Source organism: Columba livia, chromosome 14, assembly GCF_036013475.1.
Source record: "Columba livia isolate bColLiv1 breed racing homer chromosome 14, bColLiv1.pat.W.v2, whole genome shotgun sequence".
Lineage (NCBI taxonomy): Eukaryota > Metazoa > Chordata > Aves > Columbiformes > Columbidae > Columba > Columba livia.
In genome coordinates this window covers 3,823,360-3,843,866 of record NC_088615.1, presented here as the reverse complement: position 1 = coordinate 3,843,866, position 20,507 = coordinate 3,823,360, and the positions used below count along the sequence as shown (strand labels likewise).

The window sequence follows — 20,507 nt, the reverse complement described above, 5'->3', positions numbered from 1 at the left end:
AGGGGGCGCCGCCGTGCCAGCCCCGGCAGGCAGGCGCACGCAGTGATTGGCCGAGCCGTCCGCTGGCTCCGCCCCCCTCGATCCTATATAAGGCCGGGCCGGGGCTGGCGGAGGCGGTGCCCGAGTTCGAGTCCCACGTCCACCGCGATCTGCTCCGCTCCCCGCCGAGGCGCCGCCCGCTCGGCCCCGCTCCGCCGGGGGCTCGGCCGGCCGCGGGTGAGTGAGTGAATGCGGGAGGGCCTGGCTGGGGTCTCCGTCCCCGCCCGGGGGGGGGAGTGGGGGCACAGGGGGCATTAGGGTTGGGGCCTGGGTCTGAGGGAAGGCGGTTGGTCGGGGCGGAGCGGAGCGGGGTCTCCGTGGGGCAGGTTTGAGCCTAAGGCCGGTGATGCCATGGGGTAATGCCGGGAGCCCCATGGGGCAGGGCCGGTGTCCCCGAGCCCAGGGAAGGGAAGCTGTGTAGGGCGGCATGGGGAGAGGAGGCTGTGGGGGTTCCCGTGGGGCAGGATGAGGAGTGGGGCTGGGGCTGTCCCGTCAGGCGGGCTCTGCTGGGGACCCCCAGCCCCGCGGAGACTGCCCGCCCCTCCCGGCCGCCTCGGTCCCGGCGCCTCGCTGGGGCTTGCGCGGCTGCCGGGCGCCGGGAATGCCTGACACGCAGCTTCCCCCGGCCCTCCCGAGCGGGGAACGGGCTGGTGTCGTCTTACACGCCTTATATAGCCCGCACCGGCCCGGGGAGAGCGGGGGCACGCTGGCCGCCGGCCCTGCAGCCTCTGCCGCGTCGCGACTGGGAACCCGCTGTCCTTAGTCGGGGGTGCAGAGGATACTGGGCCCCCGAAACTGGCCCTGTCCCCTGCCTGGCAGCGGCAGGAGGAAGGTCCTGGGGGGCTTTAGAGGGACCCGGGAGCTCCTTCCAGGTGAGGGTTGGCCCATCTGCCCAGAGCCTTGGCCGACTGACAGCTGTCAGCAGCCCTGGCGGGCACCAGAGCACCGGGATTCCCTCCCTGCCGAAGCCCTGCTCTGTGTGCGGAGATGGGCTCGCTCCCAGCTAGCATCTGCTCGGCCGGCTGCCGGAGTGCCAGCCTGGCTGCTCTGCCAGGTGCCTCGGGTGGCATCATGCAGTTCCTGCATGGTTGCTGCTAATTCACCTGGGAAAAATGCTTCTGGTTCCCATCCCGAACCTGCTCCTGCTTTTCTGTGGTCTGAAATGGTCTCAGCTTTCAACAGCATGATTTTTTGGGCTCCTGCAAGGGAAAGAACATCCTGGTTTTGGGAGAGGGAGAGCAGAGCCCACAAGCTGTGGGTGGCAGTGGGGCTGTGCCTGGCTCCCTGGTGCCAAGCAGTGTTAGCCTGGGCTCCTCTGCTCTGACGCTGCTGGAGGAGATGCTGATGGATTTGGGGTGCGTCTCTAACCACAGTGTAGGATGGTCAGGGTGGAGCTAGTGCTGGAAATGTCACCTGTCTCCTCCTGCCCCATCCTGCTAGGCACTGGGCCCCCTCCTCGCCTGTTCTCCCTGCATTGTTTCCATGTACCCTAATGCCAGGATCACACCCTCTTCCCTTGCAGAGATGGGTGATATGGAGTCCTACAAGGTGATGCTGAATGGGCCGGCACCCTGGGGCTTCAGACTGCAGGGAGGGAAGGATTTCAGCATGCCGCTCTCCATCTCCAGGGTAAGAGAAGCTGAGACCAACAACACCCATCCTTCTCCCACCTCCGCAAGTGGGAGCTACCATGACTGCGTCTGTGTGGCTGAGGCAGAGCTGTATGGGGGATATGGATGAGCTGGGGCCCCAGGAGCGCTGCATCCTGCCCCGTCTGGCTCTTGGAGCCTTATCAGCTGCGGTCTGGCACGGGGGTGTTCCGGGCAGGGGACCGCAGATGAAAAATGCTGCACAGCCTCTGCAGAGTCATTCTGGCTGCTTTGGGGGCAGGGGAGGCCCCTTCCGGAGCATGCCCGCTGTAGGGGGAGGGGAGCTGCTCTCACCATCTCCGAGTGGCGGGTCTGGCTTCCCAGTCTGCACCACAACACCGGGCTCAGCTTCCCAGGACCTGACTTGTGCCCTCCTGCCTTCTCTCCTGCTGTGTGGCTCCCGACGCCACAGTTGAGCTGGCCCTGGAACGGGCAGGGAGGGGAGGAAGCCTGCGCTGCTGCCTGCAGTGCTGCCTGCATTGGGATGTGGCTCTCTCCACAAAACCAGCTCATTTCTTCAGTGTAAGCAAGAGCCATTTGTGCTGCTGGCTGCTTGTGGCTGAGGCACCTGGTGTGAGCTGTGCTGGGTGTGATGCTTGCTCAGTCAGAGTCTGGCCCTTGGGCACGTCTGGGTCCCTGTCCCTGGGCAGCCTGGTCCCACGGGTGGGTGCTGGCTGTGGCTCTGGCCACACAATTGCCTTATAAGCCTTGGAATGCAATTGCATTGCCTGTGCTGCTGACGCTCGGGCAGCTGGCACAGAGACCGCTTCTTGAAGGAAGGCTTTGCTTGTGGCACCAAGTGCTGCGTGGGGTCCTGCCCCCGGCACGAGCCCGGCACTGTGTGTCTGTCCGGGAAGGTGCGGGTCTCCGCAGCACCCCAGTGTGGAGCAGGGACCCCGAGGGCACTGTGCAAGGCTGGAGTCGCCAGCGCCGCTGCCCCAGGGCCTGCTGATCTCTGCCGAGCACACAGAGACGGCTTCATCGAGTTTATTCTCTAAAAAATGTTTCTCTTGGCTGCAAGCCAGTGCTTAACAAAGGGTCTGGTCGGATGGAGGAGCCTCCCAGGGCCTAGGGCAGGGGCCTTGTGTAGGCTGTGCGAGGAGCCCAGCACTGTCCTCGGGGCTTGGGCAACACTGCTGTCCTGGGCAGGGCAGGCAGGAGCAGCGAGGACATTCCCAGGGGATGCAGCTGGCATTGAGGGGCTCTCTAATAGGCTGGGGTGTGCAGCAGCCTGGTGTGTGCTTTGTTTCTTGGCTGTGTCCATCGCCATGACACTGCTGGCCAGCTGTGAGACCACTCCAGATCAGTGGTCATGCAGAAGAGGTGCCGCCCTGGTCCTCTGCGCACACACCTCCTGTGGCAAGGGGCTCTGCTTGGGATCCTGACACCTCGGCCAGGTGGGGTGTGAGACCAAGAGCCTGAGCTGCTTGTGGTGGAGCTGGGGTAAGGGCTGGTGTCTGGGGAGCTGGATGCTGGGTGGTGCATCCTGGCGTCTGCCAACTGGGGTGCTGCGGGTGGGAAGGTGCTGGGGGATGCTGCCTGAGCCCTTGTTCAGGCACCTGACTCCCCTCCGTGCTGGGTGACTGTCTGGGGCGTCCAAGCCCTGGGCAGGGGCAGCTGGTGGGCACCTCGCTGGGTGCGGTGACGGAGGCGCAGGGAACAAAGAGCTGGCTGGGCGGAGAGGGGAGGAAGGAAGCCTTGGTTAGCGGGGCTGGGTGGGAAGCAGGAGGCCTGGCACTGCTGTGGCTCCCGGCACCTGCCGAAGGGGTTTCCTGGCATGCTGGTGCGGAGGGGGAAGGACAGCACAGCTGGGCTGGGTGCGGTGGTGTGACGCAGCCTGCTGTGCTCCCCCCTTCCCAGGCAGCCGGGTGAAAGCTTCTCCCAGCTCCCGCTCCTGCCTCCAAACCCACACAGCCGCCCTGCGCCTTCCCCAGTCCTCCAGGGCAGCAAGCCGGGGCTTGCAGCAGCATGGCCAGCAGCTGGCCGGCGCCACTTGCTGCCCAGGGCACCCTCCCATGCCGGGCAGGAAGACTGGGTGCTGGGCAGCATGGGGACACCAAAGGGGGTACCTGTGTCCTCCTGGGAATAGCAGCGAGATGCAGGTGGAGATGGGGTTCATCCAGCCCGGGTGTGGGGTTTGGCCTCGCGTGGAGGGCTGGCGCTGGCGTGGGGGCGCATGGCTGTGGGGCGAGCCGGGCCCTGCGCGCGGGTGAGGAGGAGCCAGGGCTCAGCGGCAGGGATTTTTCAGCCCTCTGATGGTGCTGGGAATCTGGCTCACTCCTTTTATGTTCATGTCGAACAGGACTTGAGGAAATACTTGGTCTGGGTCCAAACGCCTCAAGTTCTTCCATGCTGAAGGAGCAGGAATGGCTGCAGTCTGCCCACGTCTGTCTGTCTGTCAGTGCCTGGGAGCTGCGTGTGGTGCTTGGGACCTTCATCTGTGCATCCCCGGCGGGAGGGGAGGGCAGCCTCTGCTTGCTGGCACAGGGCTGACGTGGAGCCGTGCTGGGGGCAAGATGCGTCTCCAGCACCGTGGCCGGGCAGGGGAGCCCGTGGCCGTGCTCCTGGCTGCCCCGGCGGGGCGAGGGCTGGGGCGGCGTGGGTGGGGGCGGGTGCCTCCCTGCCCCGGGGGGATCCTGCTCCTCTGCGGGGATGAGGTAACGTCTGTGCCTGCTGACACCGCAAGGGGAAGGGTTTGGGAGCGGGGGTGGCTGGGGGAGTGCTCAGGGATGCCCCCCCTGCACACCCCAGGCTAAGGGCTGGAAATGCCTGTGGTTCTCAGCGAGACCTGGGCTGCCCAACAGCCCTGACTCACCCCAGGGCTGTGGGGACGGCTCCGAGGGGTGGCCGGGCCTCCTGCCGAGGCTGAGCCAGCGCCTCCTCGGCTGTTTGACATCGACAAGGCCCCGGTGTGCTGGTGGGGACTGCAGCCGTGCCAGAGGGCAGGGGCTGGGCAGCGCTGAGCCCGCTGCTGCTCCCAGCTAATGAGCTGGGAAACCCAGGGTGACCCGTGGGTCCCCACCTCCCCCTGGGTCAGGCCTGTGTGTGTGTGTGTCCTGTGCCAGGCTGGGCCTTGCATGAAGGGCCCTGGGCTCTGGCAGACCCCTGCCCTTGTGGGGATGAGGACGTCCCTCCGCTCCCACGTTGCCGCTCGGCCAGCCCGGCTCTCCCTGACTCTGTCTGTCCTGCAGCTGACGCCGGGCGGGAAGGCGGCCCAGGCCGGCGTGGGAGTGGGTGATTGGGTGCTGTACATCGACGGGGAGAACACCAGCTCCATGACGCACATCGAGGCCCAGAACAGGATCCGCGCCTGCGGGGACAGGCTCTGCCTCACCCTGAGCAGGTAAGGTTCAGGGGTCCTGCAAACCTGGGGTTGGAGCAGAGCCAGGGCCCTCTGCCCAGGGCCATCTCCTTGCTCGGAGTCTTGCAGCCCCTGGCTGGGTCCAAGGGCTCTGCTTGGCTGGATGAGGCTTAGCCTGGCTGCCGGCTCTCACCTGTGAGCCACGAGGCAGTGCCAGCCGGCCATGGCTCCACTCGGGCAGGTGCTGCATCCCTGGGCTACCAGCGTCTCGGTGGTGGCTGGACCAGTCCCAGCACCTGCCCGGCTCTCTCCTCTCTTGCAGAGCCCAGAACCACCTGGGGAAGCCGCAGAAGGTACGTGTCGCTCCTGGCGCTGCAGCAGCAGCTCAGCCTTGTCTCAGGGGAGGGGAATCTCTGAGTGTAAACGGGCAAACAGACTTTGTTCCTGGGGCCCACAGGTTTCTGGGGGAGTGGGGTGTGTTTGGAGGGCTGGAAAACTCCCTGCTGGAGGAGCAGCTCTGACCTCCAGCACTGCAGGGGATCGGAGGGAGCAGGGTCTGCCAGCGGGTGGCCGGGCCCCGGCCGCAGCCTGTCTGTGTCCCACCGGTGCTGGGTGTGGGCAGGGGTGCAGAGGGGCTGATGCGGGGGGGAGGCTGAGCAGCTGCAGCACAGCCTGGGGCCCCGTGTTTGCCGGTGCTGGGAGTGCCCTGGCACAGGGAGGCAGGGCTGGGCCCAGTGACTGGTGGCTCCTGACCAGAAGCCACCTGCATGTGTTCAGCTTTGTACCGCGGGATAGTTGCGATCAGCGCGTATGCATGCACTGCCCTGCCGTGGGCAGCAGTGAGCGTCTGGGGTACTGAGTAATCCTGCAACAACCCTGGGGCCGGGCTTGTGACCTACTGTTGCTGGGCTGGGTGCCCTACAGAGAGGTGCCAGCCTGGCAGAGCCCGGTGTTCGAGGTGCATGTGCTGTCCAGCTTTCCTACCTGGCTGCCTGCTGCGCTGCCCCTTGCATGCTGCTTGACATGTGAGCCCGTGTCTGTGTGTTTTGTCTTGCTCAGGACTCACTCCCCTGCTCTGAACCCCTGAAATATAACTTCGCTCCCAGCACTGCCCTCAACAAAACAGCTCGGCCCTTCGGGGCCAGCTCACCTCCGAATCTACGGCCCGGGCTGGTGACGAAACCCGTGACGTACGCACCCCTGGTGCCTACCTGCACCCCCCAGCACAATGGGTATGTTGCTGTCCGTCCTGCTCCCTGAGGATCAGGGGAGCCCCACTGCCTGGCCCTGCTGCGCCCTGCATGCCAGGCACCCATGGGTGGGAGTGGGTGACAGTGCCCATGCTGGGGTCCCCTGATGGCTGGTGCTGAGGTAGCACAACAGGACTGTCATGTGGGGACACACGGTCACGCACATGCTGGTCCCTTGCCTGGGGATGTGTCAGCCTGTGGGGAGCCCTGTGGGGCATGGCACGGCGGTCATAGCAGGACACTCGCTGGCGTCTGTGGTGGCAGGGAGGCGGTGACTGCGTTGTGGCCGCCAGCCAGCACCTGTCCCACAGGTCCCCTGGCTGCCGGGCTGGGCCGGGCAGAGGGAAGCCCTGGAGCCCTGCACAGCACCGTCCTTGCCCTGCTCACGGGGAAGGAGCTCCCACCTCTGCAGGCCGCCCACCTGGCTGCTGCGTGTCGGTAGCCGCCAGTCCCTGCCTCTCCTGCCAGGAGCTGCTGCAGTGCCCCAGCACTGGGTGGTGGGGAGGGGACACAGCCCTGGCTGCCCTGGGCACCCAGGGCTGTTCTGCGGGGCTGGGGGAGGCATGCTTTGGTCTGTCTGTGTATGCCCCTGCTGCCCAGTGTGCTCCCAGCCCTGGGCAAGCTGGCTGTGGGTCTCAGGGGCAGATGGACTGGTGCAGGCCATAGGAGAGCTCTAGAAACTTCTTGGTGCTGTGGGTCTAATTTCGCCTTCTTTTTTCTTTCTTTCTCTCCTCCCTTTCTCTTTCCTTCTCCCCTACAGGTGCTGAGCCTTGACAAGTCAGTAAGCCTTTTGCCTGTTCTCTCTATCCTCCCTGCATGCCTCTTCCCTGCTAATGCCCCCTTCTCGGGGCAGGGCCAGCCCAGGGACAGGCAGCACACCTGCTCTGCCTGCAGTAGTGGGTCAGTCCTGGCAGCAGCTGTCCCTGGCCTGACCGGGAGCACTGCCTGTCCTGCTGGGGCCCTGGAGTGTCTTCATGGGTGGTCACTTCCCTCCTCCCTGAGATGTGGCTCGGCTGGGCAAGGGCTGCCAGGCTGTGCCAGGTACCCTGCCTGGTGCCAGGCAGGTGGGTGTCACTGCCACTGACAACATAGGTGTTCACTGGGCTCTCATAATGTTTTAGTGCTGGTGATTTTTGACCTTATTCTTGCCCTATCCTGTCCCCTCCTGACCTCTTGGGACAGTCTCAAAATGCCGGAAATGGATGGTCAGGCCTTAATGGGCCCTTTCTACATAGAGGAAGAGTATGGGCTGTGGGGAGTAAGGCAATATGTGGTATCTCAGGTACTGGTGTGCTGTGGGTTCTGTGCTTGAGCAGGTGTGGGGCAGTTCCCGGGAGGTGATGCTGTGGGGATCCGTCCGATTTGACAGGTGACTCTGTCACTCATAGGCAGCCTCCACAGCCACTGGCATCCCCCAGCACCCCCACGTATGACCCTGTGAAGTTGCAGCTGATAGAGGACGCTGTGGACTGGCAGCCCCGCATCGGGAGAACCCAGTCGCGCTCCTTCCACAAACTGGCCCGGCTGACGGGCACAGACAGCCGTAAGTTCCCGCAGGGCTCAGCGGTGCGTGGCTGCCTGGGAGTGCCCGGCTTTGCCAGGCCAGGTGGAGCTGGATGAAGGCCACGGTGCATTGTGGCACTGGAGTGTTGGTTTTGACCATGTGTGTCCCATCCTCGAGTGTCTGAGCTGTTGGGAGCTGATCGGGGCTGTGTGTGGGTCATGGTGGTGCCGCTGGACTGGGCCGTGCTCTGCCCCATGGCGGGCAAGGCTGAGTGTTGGGGCAGGAGGGCTGTGGGAAGAGAGGTTGATTTTTCCTTCCTTTCCTGTCCTGGCTGTGTCTTGGCCATGGTTGCCACAGACTGACTCTCTCTCCTCATTTCTTTCCTACTTTGCTCAGTGGAGGACCATGAGGATGAGCTTGTTTCAAAGCCCAGGTAAGGGGTGAGGGAGCAGCAGAAGCCACGGGGCTGCATGTCCTGGGCTCAGCCCATGAGACTGTTTTGCCCTTGCTGCTTGTGATGAGTCCAGGCAAGCTCTAAATCTTCTTGCTGTTTCTTCTCACCTCTCCTCCTCCTTCTCTGTCCTCCCTTTCTCTCTCTGTCCTGTCCCTGTCCCCAGAGCTGAGCTGTTGGTGCAGCCGCAGAGCCCGCCCTGCGCTCACCCCCTGATGGGCACGGCCAGCGCTCAGCACCTGCTCTGACCGTCACCTCGGGAGGGTCCTGCCCAGCCCCCGGCTGCCAGCCCGGCTGTCCCCAAATGGGGTGTCCCTGTGACAGATGTGCTGGGCAGGACGTGCTGGTCACCGCTGACACTGAGCTCGGGAGCGCAAGCTGCACCGTTGCTTCTTGAGCAAACGGGATGTGGAGGAGGCTGTGGGCACTGGCAACACCTTGCTGGGGGTGTTGGGAGGTGCTGGGCAGTGCCTGGACCTGGGGCACAATGTCCTGTGAGCCTGGTGTGGGGCTACAGGCGGCCGGGCAGAGCTGGGTGAGTGTCGCTGGCTTCTCTGTGGGGCTGGGGGTGTGTACAGGTGGGCTGTCTCAGCCATGGGTCACACACTTACTGTTGTGCCGCCAATTTTCTGACAATGCAGGGACACCTGTAGACCTTTCGGGGGCACAGTGGAGCAGTGGTGAGTGCCAGGGTCTGGCAAGGGAGTTGGTGTGTGTGACAGCACATTTGGAGTCACTGCCCTGCGCCGTGGTGCTGGGCAGGGGGCATGCAGGGTGCTGGCTGAGCACCTGCCCTCTGTCCCCCGCAGGCAGCCCTCGCAGCCGCCGGAGCCCCCCAGCACCCCCGTGTGCGACCCCGGGAAGCTGCGGCTGATGGAGGACGCTGTGGACTGGCAGCCCCGCACCGGGACCTCCCAGTCGCGCTCCTTCCGCAAACTGGCCCGGCTGACGGGCACAGACGGCAGTAAGTTCCCGCAGGGCTCAGCGCTGCGTGGCTGCCCGGGGCTGCCTGGCTTTGCTGGGCCGAGTGGAGCTGGATCAAGGCCGTGGTGCATTGTGGCACTGGAGTGTTAGTTTGGGCCGTGGTGTCCCGTCCTGGTGTGTCTGAGCCGTTGGGAGCTGCCCAGGGCTGTGTGTGGGTCGTGGTGGTGCTCCTGGGCCATTCTCTGCCTCATGGCCAGGCAGGGCTGAATTTTGGGCAGGAGGGCTGTGGGAGGAGAGGTCGGTTTTTCCTTCCTTTCCCTTTCCTTCCTCTCCATTCCTGCTTTCCATGGGCTTTGATTGCCAGAGACTGACTCTCTCTCCTCATTTCTTTCCTGCTTTGCTCAGTGGAGGACCATGAGGATGAGCTTGTTTCAAAGCCCAGGTAAGGGGTGTGGGAGCAGCAGGAGCCATGGGGCTGCATGTCCTGGGCTCAGCCCATGAGTCTGCTTTGCCCTCGCTGCTTGTGATGACTCCAGACCAGCTCTTTGTCCTGTTGCTGACTTTTCTGTCTCCTCCTCCTCTGTCCTCCCTTTCTCTCTCTGTCCTGTCCCTGTCCCCAGAGCTGAGCTGTTGGTGCAGCCGCAGAGCCCGCCCTGTGCTCACCCCCTGATGGGCACGGCCAGCGCTCAGCACCTGCTCTGACCGTCACCTCGGGAGGGTCCTGCCCAGCTCCCCACTGCCAGCCCGGCTGTCCCCAAATGGGGTGTCCCTGTGACAGATGTGCTGGGCAGGACCTGCTGGTCACCTCTGGCACTGAGCTCGGGAGCGCAAGCTGCACCGTTGCTTCTTGAGCAAACGGGATGTGGAGGAGGCTGTGGGCACTGGCAACACCTTGCTGGGGGTGTTGGGAGGTGCTGGGCAGTGCCTGGACCTGGGGCACAATGTCCTGTGAGCCTGGTGTGGGGCTACAGGCGGCCGGGCAGAGCTGGGTGAGTGTCGCTGGCTTCTCTGTGGGGCTGGGGGTGTGTACAGGTGGGCTGTCTCAGCCATGGGTCACACACTTACTGTTGTGCCGCCAATTTTCTGACAATGCAGGGACACCTGTAGACCTTTCGGGGGCACAGTGGAGCAGTGGTGAGTGCCAGGGTCTGGCAAGGGAGTTGGTGTGTGTGACAGCACATTTGGAGTCACTGCCCTGCGCCGTGGTGCTGGGCAGGGGGCATGCAGGGTGCTGGCTGAGCACCTGCCCTCTGTCCCCCGCAGGCAGCCCTCGCAGCCGCCGGAGCCCCCCAGCACCCCCGTGTGCGACCCCGGGAAGCTGCGGCTGATGGAGGACGCTGTGGACTGGCAGCCCCGCACCGGGACCTCCCAGTCGCGCTCCTTCCGCAAACTGGCCCGGCTGACGGGCACAGACGGCAGTAAGTTCCCGCAGGGCTCAGCGCTGCGTGGCTGCCCGGGGGTGCCTGGCTTTGCTGGGCCGAGTGGAGCTGGATCAAGGCCGTGGTGCATTGTGGCACTGGAGTGTTAGTTTGGGCCGTGGTGTCCCGTCCTGGTGTGTCTGAGCCGTTGGGAGCTGCCCAGGGCTGTGTGTGGGTCGTGGTGGTGCTCCTGGGCCATTCTCTGCCTCATGGCCAGGCAGGGCTGAATTTTGGGCAGGAGGGCTGTGGGAGGAGAGGTCGGTTTTTCCTTCCTTTCCCTTTCCTTCCTCTCCATTCCTGCTTTCCATGGGCTTTGATTGCCAGAGACTGACTCTCTCTCCTCATTTCTTTCCTGCTTTGCTCAGTGGAGGACCATGAGGATGAGCTTGTTTCAAAGCCCAGGTAAGGGGTGTGGGAGCAGCAGGAGCCATGGGGCTGCATGTCCTGGGCTCAGCCCATGAGTCTGCTTTGCCCTCGCTGCTTGTGATGACTCCAGACCAGCTCTTTGTCCTGTTGCTGACTTTTCTGTCTCCTCCTCCTCTGTCCTCCCTTTCTCTCTCTGTCCTGTCCTTGTCCCCAGAGCTGAGCTGTTGGTGCAGCCGCAGAGCCTGCCCTGTGCTCACCCCCTGATGGGCACGGCCAGCGCTCAGCACCTGCTCTGACCGTCACCTCGGGAGGGTCCTGCCCAGCTCCCCACTGCCAGCCCGGCTGTCCCCAAATGGGGTGTCCCTGTGACAGATGTGCTGGGCAGGACCTGCTGGTCACCTCTGGCACTGAGCTCGGGAGCGCAAGCTGCACTGTTGCTTCTTGAGCAAACGGGATGTGGAGGAGGCTGTGGGCACTGGCAACACCTTGCTGGGGGTGTTGGGAGGTGCTGGGCAGTGCCTGGACCTGGGGCACAATGTCCCGTGAGCGTGGTGTGGGGCTACAGGCGGCCGGGCAGAGCTGGGTGAGTGTCGCTGGCTTCTCTGTGGGGTGGGGGTGTGTACAGGTGGGCTGTCTCAGCCATGGGTCACACACTGACTTTTGCGCCGCTGTTTTTCCAACACCACAGGGATGTCCGTGGGTCAGTCGGGGGCACGGTGGAGCAATGGTGAGTGCCAGGGTCTGGCAAGGGAGTTGGTGTGTGTGATGGCACATTTGGAGTCGCTGCCCTGCGCCGTGGTGCTGGGCAGGGGGCATGCAGGGTGCTGGCTGAGCACCTGCCCTCTGTCCCCCGCAGGCAGCCCTCGCAGCCGCCGGAGCCCCCCAGCACCCCCGTGTGCGACCCCGGGAAGCTGCGGCTGATGGAGGACGCTGTGGACTGGCAGCCCCGCACCGGGACCTCCCAGTCGCGCTCCTTCCGCAAACTGGCCCGGCTGACGGGCACAGACGGCAGTAAGTTCCCGCAGGGCTCAGCGCTGCGTGGCTGCCCGGGGCTGCCCGGCTTTGCTGGGCCGAGTGGAGCTGGATCAAGGTCGTGATGCGTTGTGGCACTGGAGTGTTGGTTTTGGCTACGGTGTCCCATCCTGCTGTGGCTGTGCCATTGGGATCTGCCAGGGCTGTGTGTAGGTCATGGTGGTGCCACTGGGCTGGGCCATTCTCTGCCCCATGGCTGGGCAGGGCTGAGTTTTGGGGCAGGAGGGCAGCGGGAGAAGTGGTCTATGTTTGCTTCCTTTCCCTTTCCCTTCGTTCCTTTCCCATCCTGCTTCCCATGGGCCTTGGTTGCCACAGACTGACCCTGTCTCCTTGTTTCTCTCCTGCTTTGCTCAGTGGAGGATCATGAGGATGAGCTTGTTTCAAAGCCCAGGTAAGGGGTGAGGGAGCAGCAGGAGCCACGGGTCTGCATGTCCCGGGCTCAGCCCACGAGTTTCGTTTGCCCTCACTGCTTATGATGACTCCAGGCCAGCTCTTTGTCCTGTTGCTATTTTTTCTGTCTCCTCCTCCTCTGTCCTCCCTTTCTCTCTCTATCCTCTCCCTGTCCCCAGATCTGAACTGTTGGTGCAGACACAGGCCCAGTGATCTCTCAGCACCTGCTCTGACCGTCACCTCGGGAGGGTCCTGCCCAGCCCCCGGCTGCCAGCCCGGCTGTCCCCAAATGGGGTGTCCGTGTGACAGATGTGCTGGGCAGGACGTGCTGGTCACCGCTGACACTGAGCTCGGGAGCGCAAGCTGCACCGTTGCTTCTTGAGCAAACGGGATGTGGAGGAGGCTGTGGGCACTGGCAACACCTTGCTGGGGGTGTTGGGAGGTGCTGGGCAGTGCCTGGACCTGGGGCACAATGTCCCGTGAGCCTGGTGTGGGGCTACAGGCGGCCGGGCAGAGCTGGGTGAGTGTCGCTGGCTTCTCTGTGGGGTGGGGGTGTGTACAGGTGGGCTGTCTCAGCCATGGGTCACACACTGACTTTTGCGCCGCCGTTTTTCCAACACCACAGGGATGCCCGTGGGTCTGTCGGGGGCACGGTGGAGCAGTGGTGAGTGCCAGGGTCTGGCAAGGGAGTTGGTGTGTGTGATGGCACATTTGGAGTCACTGCCCTGCGCCGTGGTGCTGGGCAGGGTGCATGCAGGGTGCTGGCTGAGCACCTGCCCTCTGTCCCCCGCAGGCAGCCCTCGCAGCCGCCGGAGCCCCCCAGCACCCCCGTGTGCGACCCCGGGAAGCTGCGGCTGATGGAGGACGCTGTGGACTGGCAGCCCCGCACCGGGACCTCCCAGTCGCGCTCCTTCCGCAAACTGGCCCGGCTGACGGGCACAGACGGCAGTAAGTTCCCGCAGGGCTCAGCGCTGCGTGGCTGCCCGGGGGTGCCCGGCTTTGCTGGGCCGAGTGGAGCTGGATGAAGGCCGTGGTGCATTGTGGCACTGGAGTGTTAGTTTGGGCCGTGGTGTCCCGTCCTGGTGTGTCTGAGCCGTTGGGAGCTGCCCAGGGCTGTGTGTGGGTCATGGTGGTGCCGCAGGGCTGGTCAGTGCTCTGCCCCATGGCCAGGCAGGGCTGAGTTTTGGGCAGGAGGGCTGTGGGAGGAGAGGTCAGTTTTTCCTTCCTTTCCCTTTCCTTCCTCTCCATTCCTGCTTTCCGTGGGCTTTGATTGCCAGAGACTGACTCTCTCTCCTCATTTCTTTCCTGCTTTGCTCAGTGGAGGACCATGAGGATGAGCTTGTTTCAAAGCCCAGGTAAGGGGTGAGGGAGCAGCAGTAGCCACGTGGCTGCATGTCCCGGGCTCAGCCCATGAGTCTGCTTTGCCCTCGCTGCTTATGATGACTCCAGACCAGCTCTTTGTCCTGTTGTCCTCCCTTTCTCTCTCTGTCCTGTCCCTGTCCCCAGAGCTGAGCTGTTGGTGCAGCCGCAGAGCCCGCCCTGCGCTCACCCCCTGATGGGCACGGCCAGCGCTCAGCACCTGCTCTGACCGTCACCTCGGGAGGGTCCTGCCCAGCTCCCCACTGCCAGCCCGGCTGTCCCCAAATGGGGTGTCCCTGTGACAGATGTGCTGGGCAGGACCTGCTGGTCACCTCTGGCACTGAGCTCGGGAGCGCAAGCTGCACTGTTGCTTCTTGAGCAAACGGGATGTGGAGGAGGCTGTGGGCACTGGCAACACCTTGCTGGGGGTGTTGGGAGGTGCTGGGCAGTGCCTGGACCTGGGGCACAATGTCCCGTGAGCCTGGTGTGGGGCTACAGGCGGCCGGGCAGAGCTGGGTGAGTGTCGCTGGCTTCTCTGTGGGGTGGGGGTGTGTACAGGTGGGCTGTCTCAGCCATGGGTCACACACTGACTTTTGCGCCGCCGTTTTTCCAACACCACAGGGATGCCCGTGGGTCTGTCGGGGGCACGGTGGAGCAGTGGTGAGTGCCAGGGTCTGGCAAGGGAGTTGGTGTGTGTGACAGCACATTTGGAGTCACTGCCCTGCGCCGTGGTGCTGGGCAGGGTGCATGCAGGGTGCTGGCTGAGCACCTGCCCTCTGTCCCCCGCAGGCAGCCCTCGCAGCCGCCGGAGCCCCCCAGCACCCCCGTGTGCGACCCCGGGAAGCTGCGGCTGATGGAGGACGCTGTGGACTGGCAGCCCCGCACCGGGACCTCCCAGTCGCGCTCCTTCCGCAAACTGGCCCGGCTGACGGGCACAGACGGCAGTAAGTTCCCGCAGGGCTCAGCGCTGCGTGGCTGCCCGGGGGTGCCCGGCTTTGCTGGGCCGAGTGGAGCTGGATCAAGGCCGTGGTGCATTGTGGCACTGGAGTGTTAGTTTGGGCCGTGGTGTCCCGTCCTGGTGTGTCTGAGCCATTGGGAGCTGCCCAGGGCTGTGTGTGGGTCGTGGTGGTGCCGCAGGGCTGGTCCATGCTCTGTCCCATGGCCGGGCAGCGCTGAGTTTTGGGGCAGGTGGAGAGGTCGGTTTTTCCTTTTCCTTCCTGCTCTTTCTGCGTCTCAGTTGCTGCAAACGGACTGACTCTCTCTCCTCGTTTCTTTCCTGCTGCGCTCAGTGGAGGATCGTGATGATGTGTTTGTTAAAAAGCCCAGGTAAGCGGTGTGGGAGCAGCAGCAGGAGCCATGGGGCTGCACGTCCCAGGCAGGACTCTGGGCACTGCTGGCTCTGAGCTGGGGATGTCAAGCTGTGCTGTGGTTTCCTGGACAGAGCAGGAGGGGGCAGCTGGTGGCATTGGGAAAAGCTGGCTGTGGTTGTTGTGACATTTGGCAATACCTGCACATGGAATGTGATGCCCCGTGAGCCTGTTGTGGGGGTGTGGGGCGGCCAGGAAGACCTGGGTGAGTGTCACCGGCTTGTCCATGAGTGTCAGGCCCTGTGTGGAGGCAGCAAAGGGACCCAGGACTGGGGGGATCATTCTGTGCCCTATGCAGCCAGGCAGGATTGTGCACAGCTCCTCTTTTGCCTTCACCTCCCCATGATGCTTCCTGCCCTTGCACTGTGACCACTGGGTCCCATCTGTCTCTGCCCTATTTGCTCTGCCGCAGATAAATGCTCTGGTATTTGTAGCCGTCTCTTCCTCGCCTTTTCTGTGGAGAGGCACAGAGCCACCAGCTCTCCTTCCGTCCCTGTCCCTCTCTTGGGTGGGCCATGTGTCTCTGGCCCTGGCTTGCCCTGCCTGTTTCCACACCCGATGTGCCAGCAGCCTGCGGGTGGGCACAGCCCTTGCCCCTGCCAGGACCAGCCTGGCCCTGCCTACCTGGCAGGGATAGTAGAACCCTGCCTGTCCGGGCCCTGGGGTTTCCTCTGTGGGGTCAGGTCCAAGCCCCTCTGCACCCCAGTGGGGCTGGGGGCGACCATCATGTGAGCGGGCAGCCGGAGTCCCTGCTCAACCTGGAGCAGCGTAGAGCTGGGTATGGGGCCCTGGCAGCCCTGTGCTCCCTCCCGCCACTTCCCAGACCAATGCGATGGCTTCCAGAGACCCCTGGGTCACTGCGTCTCTGCAGAGCTGAAGGCACTTGGCTTGTTCCCCCACCACCAAACCAGCTACTGGCTGGGCACGGGAGCTTGGCCAGCTCCTGCCTGCTTGTCGGGTGGGGGAACCCTGCCTGTGCCCACAGACCCGCTGGGCAGAGGAATCGAGTGGGGCAGACTGGATTAACTGCTTGTTCTGTAGCCAGGTCTCCGTGCTTGACCAATCCCCAGGAGCAGCGATGAAGACTGAGCCGGGACTGGGTGAGTAAAGCATTTCCTCTGGGCTCAGGGGGTGAGGTGCAGGGATGCCAAGGGATGTTGCTTGCCCAGCCCAGGGTGCTGGGAGGGGGCTGCCAAGGGATCAGGTCCTGGAGACTTTCATGTGCATGCAGCCCCCAGGACCCCCACTGCCACCCCTGGCCCTGCCAGCCGCCCACCCTGGGCTGTGGACCCTTCGTTCGCTGAGCGCTACGCACCAGACAAGACGAGCACGGTGGTGAGCAAGCACAGCCAGCCAGCCACACCGACCCCCATGCAGAACCGCAGCTCCATCGTGCAGGCGGCGCAGCAGAGCCCCGAGGGGCCTGGACGCACACCCCTCTGCTACAAGTGCAACAAGGTCATCAGGTGAGCCCTGGCCACTGCTGCCACCACGCCAGTGTCCTGGGCTCCAGTGTGGCTGACGTGGCTCTGTCCTGCTGCAGGGGACGCTACCTTGTGGCTTTGGGACATTATTACCACCCCGAGGAGTTCATCTGCTGCCAGTGCAGGAAGGTGCTGGATGAGGGGGGCTTTTTCGAGGAGAAAGGCTCCATCTTCTGTCCCAAATGCTATGACACGCGCTATGCACCCAGCTGCGCCAAGTGCAAGAAGAAGATCACTGGGGTGAGTGTCCCTCTGCTTGCTCCACACCTCCTGTCCCTGTTTACCTGCTGGTCCACAGCTCTGTCCCTTCCCATCCTATTCTAATCCCCAGGGATCTCTTGCCCCTTTCTGCCCTGGGAGGAGGGAGTTCCCCATGGTCCAGGGCAGTCCTGCCCCTGGCTGACAGCAGTTCCCCTCCAGGAGGTGATGCATGCGCTGAAGATGACCTGGCACGTGCAGTGCTTCACCTGTGCTGCCTGCAAAACTCCCATCCGCAACCGTGCCTTCTACATGGAGGAGGGACAGCCCTACTGTGAGAGAGGTAGGACCTGATAGCCCCATGTGCCACCCTACGTGGCCCTGAGGGCACCAGGAACTGTTTGGGTTCAGCATGTGACCATGGGAGTGGGGGGCGAGTGGCCCAGTGATGTGGGACTCTTCCCAGGCCATGGGGAAGGCAGGGACCCCCCTCCTGTAGCCCAGAGCTCTCCATCCTGGTCCTCTCTGGCTGCTGGGTAGTGCCATCATTCCTGTGTTACCATGGTGATGATGGAGGATGTACATCAAAGGCGAGTGCTGCATCCTGGGAGATGAGGTTTGCCTCATCCCTGCGGCCTGGTGGCAACCACAGGGCACCCAGGGCAACCAGGGCACAGGCATCTCGTCCAGGTGTCTTGGGCATTGTCCCCCTGGGGCTGGCAGTGAGTTGTCCTCAGGCTGTCCCTGTGGGATCTTGGCTATGCTGCAGCCCAGCTCGCCTGAGACAAGGGGCTGCAGTGCTGGGGAATGCTGACCCGTGCTCTGCCTCTTCTTGCAGACTATGAGAAGATGTTTGGTACCAAGTGCCGTGGCTGCGACTTCAAGATTGATGCTGGGGACCGGTTCCTGGAGGCACTGGGGTTCAGCTGGCATGACACTTGTTTCGTCTGTGCGGTGAGCCCTGTGCCTTCTTCCCTGGCTTCTGGTGGTGCCGTGGCTCTCCCCAGCAGTCATTCCCTGCATGGGGTACACCATCAGCGCAGGGTCCCTGCTGCTATGAGGTTTTCCCCACTTGTCTCTATGCTGGTGGCTCGGGCCCCTGCTCTGAGCATGCTGCTCCTTGGCATCTGTGTGATGCTGGTGTTGAGCCCTGAGTTGTGCTGGGGGGACCTTGGGTCTGGCTCAGCCCCCCTGACCTGACCGCCTGCACTCTCCTCCCCAGATCTGCCAGACCAACCTGGAAGGGAAGACATTCTACTCCAAGAAGGACAAGCCGCTCTGCAAGAGCCACGCTTTCTCCCATGTGTGAGGGGCAGGAGTTCAGCTGTGCCCACGCATGCCCCTGGCCCTGCATGCTCCTTTCCCCCCACCTGCTGCCCCTAGGGAGCCAGGCTGGGCCTTCACCCCTTCCCCTTGCTCCTGCCTCTCTCGTTGCAGCTTCTGGCCTGGCTCCAGCCTGGGTGGCTTCTTCTGTGCCCACTAGCTGGCCCTAGGAGCCCTAGGGAAGGTCTCCTGCCCCCAAGCTGTGCAGCATGGTGGCTGCAGCTGTGCGGAGGCTGGAGTCGGGGAGGGTCAGTCACAGCAGGGCTGCTCCCTTGCTCGGCTGGGGCCCAGCTGCCTGGCAGCTCAGTGTCAGGGCAGGAATGCTCCTGACATGTCCATGAACATGTGTGGACCAGCCCCCCGGCCCCCTTCCAAACTCTCCCCCACCTTCCCCGCTGCCTGCTTACTGTGTGGGGCTGGAGACCCAGCCCTGCCCGCAGCAACCCCCCAGCCATCCTGCAGACTGCTATGGTGGCTTCCTACCCTGGCTGTGTGTCAGGTGAGGTCTGTGCCTTGTGTCCCCCCACCCACCCGGCCTGCTGCTCTTCTGGGGCTGGTGTACAGCAGCACCCCCAGCCCGCCCGTGCTGGGGAGCAGGGCAGCATGTGTTGATGGCCAGCCGGCCAGCAGGCTCCCGCGAGGCTTGGGAACAGCTTCCTACCAAAGAGCGCCTGCCCCCACCATCCCGGGCCTGTAAATTCCTCTCCCAAACCCACACTCTCCAGTCAGGCTGCTGCTGATGGAGCCACGGTGCTTTTAGTGCCTTTAATAAACACTTCTCTGCAAGTGCCGGCTGTGTCAAAGCCTGCGGTTTCGCCGAGCGAGGTGCGGCCAGCTGTGAAGGTCATGCTTGGCCCTTGCCCTACTCGCCCGTGGGGCCTGACTCAGCTCCTTCCAGCTTCCCAGGGGGAGTCTTTGCCTTGGATTTCTCCTCCTCTGCCTGTGTCAGCCTGGGCTGGACCCCTCATGTCAGCTGGGTCTCTCTTTGTAGCAGGCAGGACCACTAACAGGGGTGGTAATTAATCTGGGGAGCAAAGCTGCAGCAAGGGGAAATGGGACAAATACCTGATCCCAGAGGGGGGTCCCTGTTGACCCAGTGGTGTCCCCTTGTCCCTGCTGTGCCCTGGCCCCAAGTCCTGTGCAGAGGACAAGAAGTCATGGGGCATGTGTGGGCCACGTGCACCAGCTCTGGGCGCATTCTGGTGTAGAGCAGCCAAGCGTTTGCTCATGCGATGCAGCTGCTGTCCCAAAGGACGGGTGTGAGGCCGCGCCGGCACCTCCAGCTGGAATGGGCTCCAGGGCAGCGGGTGTGGGGAAGAGCCACTCCTCCTGCTCTGGCAGCTGGAACGGTCATTAATAATTGCAGCTCTTACTGCGATGAGCAATTGTAAGGAAAATTGTCTTGTCTACTGGAAGGTTCTGCCGGGGGCAGGAGCTGGCTGTGGGAAGCCAAATGCCTCCCAGCATCACCCAGAGCTGGCCTGTGGTGTGTTGCCCTGTCTCCCTGGTGCCAGCGCCGACGTGTAAAACCCCATGAAAGATGGAGAAGGGAAAGTGGGAATGGTGGAGGCAGGCCAGGGCTGGGACACACGCAGGCAATGGGGTGGTCACACCAAGGAGGAGCAGGACACGGCTGTGAAAAGGGGCAGAAACAGCCAGCACCTGTCTGGCAGGGCTGGCACAAGCAGGGGTGTGAAAAGTGCCCAAGCGTGAGTCCTGACTGCAGCCAAGGTCAAGGGAAAGTGAGGAGACTGCAGCCCCACGTGAGCGGCCACCAAGCCAGGCCTGTCTGAGCTGGGACAGCAACCCGTGAGGGGAGGGGAGGGCAGGGAAGGGGCAGGGGAAGGCAGCTGTGTGGGACGGAGCCTGCTGGGGTAGCACTGCTTGAGAACAGGTTGTGCCAGCTCAGCCCCGGGGTACTCGGACTTGGAGCGGGGCCAGGGCAGAGCTGCGGTGCCACAGCCAGCCTGCCTCTCCCCGAGGGAGAGCCGAGCATCTCCCCTGCGCTGCTGTGCGGCTCACAGCCACCGCGGGCTTGGCCCCTGCTGGTTGGTGCCCTGTTGCCTCTGGCCCCTACTGATGGGGCCTCTACCACCCACGGTGCCTCTGTGCTTTGCGAGAGCAGCTCTTGCCCACCAGCTCTGCACACCATGTGAGGAGTTTGTGCACAGGCAGCGGAAGGAGGGTCTCGGGTGGGCTGCGGAGGTGGAGCCTGGGGAGGGGCTGCGGCCGCCCCTCTCTGAGAACAAAGCCCGGCGGCGGCAGCGGGCTGGGGGCTCCCACCATGTCTGCGAGCGGGGTCCCACCGCATCCACCCCCAAAGACAGCTGAGCCGCTCGCGGGGTGCCTGCCACAGCCCCGGCCCCCTCGCTGGCCCCGGCAGCTGCTCCACAGCTGCTCACAAACCCTTGCAGGCTCTTCGGGCGGTTCCTGCCCTGGCCTGGCTGGGAAA

At 63.8% G+C, this 20,507-nt stretch overlaps 1 protein-coding gene across 12 annotated transcripts; it reads left to right on the top strand.

Annotated features, from left to right (window-relative positions):
• Positions 1-82: 82 nt before the first annotated feature.
• PDLIM7 (PDZ and LIM domain 7) lies at positions 83-18,845 on the top strand. 12 transcript variants are annotated; one of them, XM_065029578.1, is made up of 28 exons: positions 83-216; positions 1,562-1,668; positions 4,880-5,031; positions 5,312-5,342; positions 7,000-7,016; positions 7,628-7,782; positions 8,140-8,176; positions 8,836-8,874; positions 9,004-9,158; positions 9,524-9,560; positions 10,214-10,252; positions 10,382-10,536; positions 10,902-10,938; positions 11,591-11,629; positions 11,759-11,913; positions 12,289-12,325; positions 12,950-12,988; positions 13,118-13,272; positions 13,643-13,679; positions 14,305-14,343; positions 14,473-14,627; positions 14,973-15,009; positions 16,092-16,150; positions 16,282-16,516; positions 16,594-16,774; positions 16,955-17,075; positions 17,571-17,686; positions 17,955-18,845. In XM_065029578.1, the coding sequence occupies exons 2-28, from the start codon at positions 1,564-1,566 to the stop codon at positions 18,039-18,041; spliced, it is 2,451 nt and encodes an 816-aa protein (XP_064885650.1). In that variant the 5' UTR covers positions 83-216; positions 1,562-1,563; the 3' UTR covers positions 18,042-18,845. The 12 variants fall into 12 exon arrangements, with proteins under 12 accessions (XP_064885650.1, XP_064885648.1, XP_064885653.1 ...); XM_065029576.1 differs by lacking the exon at positions 7,000-7,016 and adding an exon at positions 6,049-6,221; XM_065029581.1 differs by lacking the exons at positions 7,000-7,016; positions 17,571-17,686; positions 17,955-18,845 and adding an exon at positions 6,049-6,221 and having other exon boundaries at positions 16,866-17,005.
• The last annotated feature ends 1,662 nt before the right edge of the window (positions 18,846-20,507 follow it).

Bases quoted from the DNA above. Each gene is read 5' to 3' on its own strand.
- PDLIM7 (XM_065029576.1), top strand. From the start codon at position 1,564: ATGGGTGATATGGAGTCCTACAAGGTGATGCTGAATGGGCCGGCACCC. The intron at 14,344-14,472 runs GTGAGTGCCAGG...TGTCCCCCGCAG, and splicing joins GGGGGCACGGTGGAGCAGTG to GCAGCCCTCGCAGCCGCCGG. The intron at 17,076-17,570 runs GTAGGACCTGAT...CTCTTCTTGCAG, and splicing joins ACAGCCCTACTGTGAGAGAG to ACTATGAGAAGATGTTTGGT.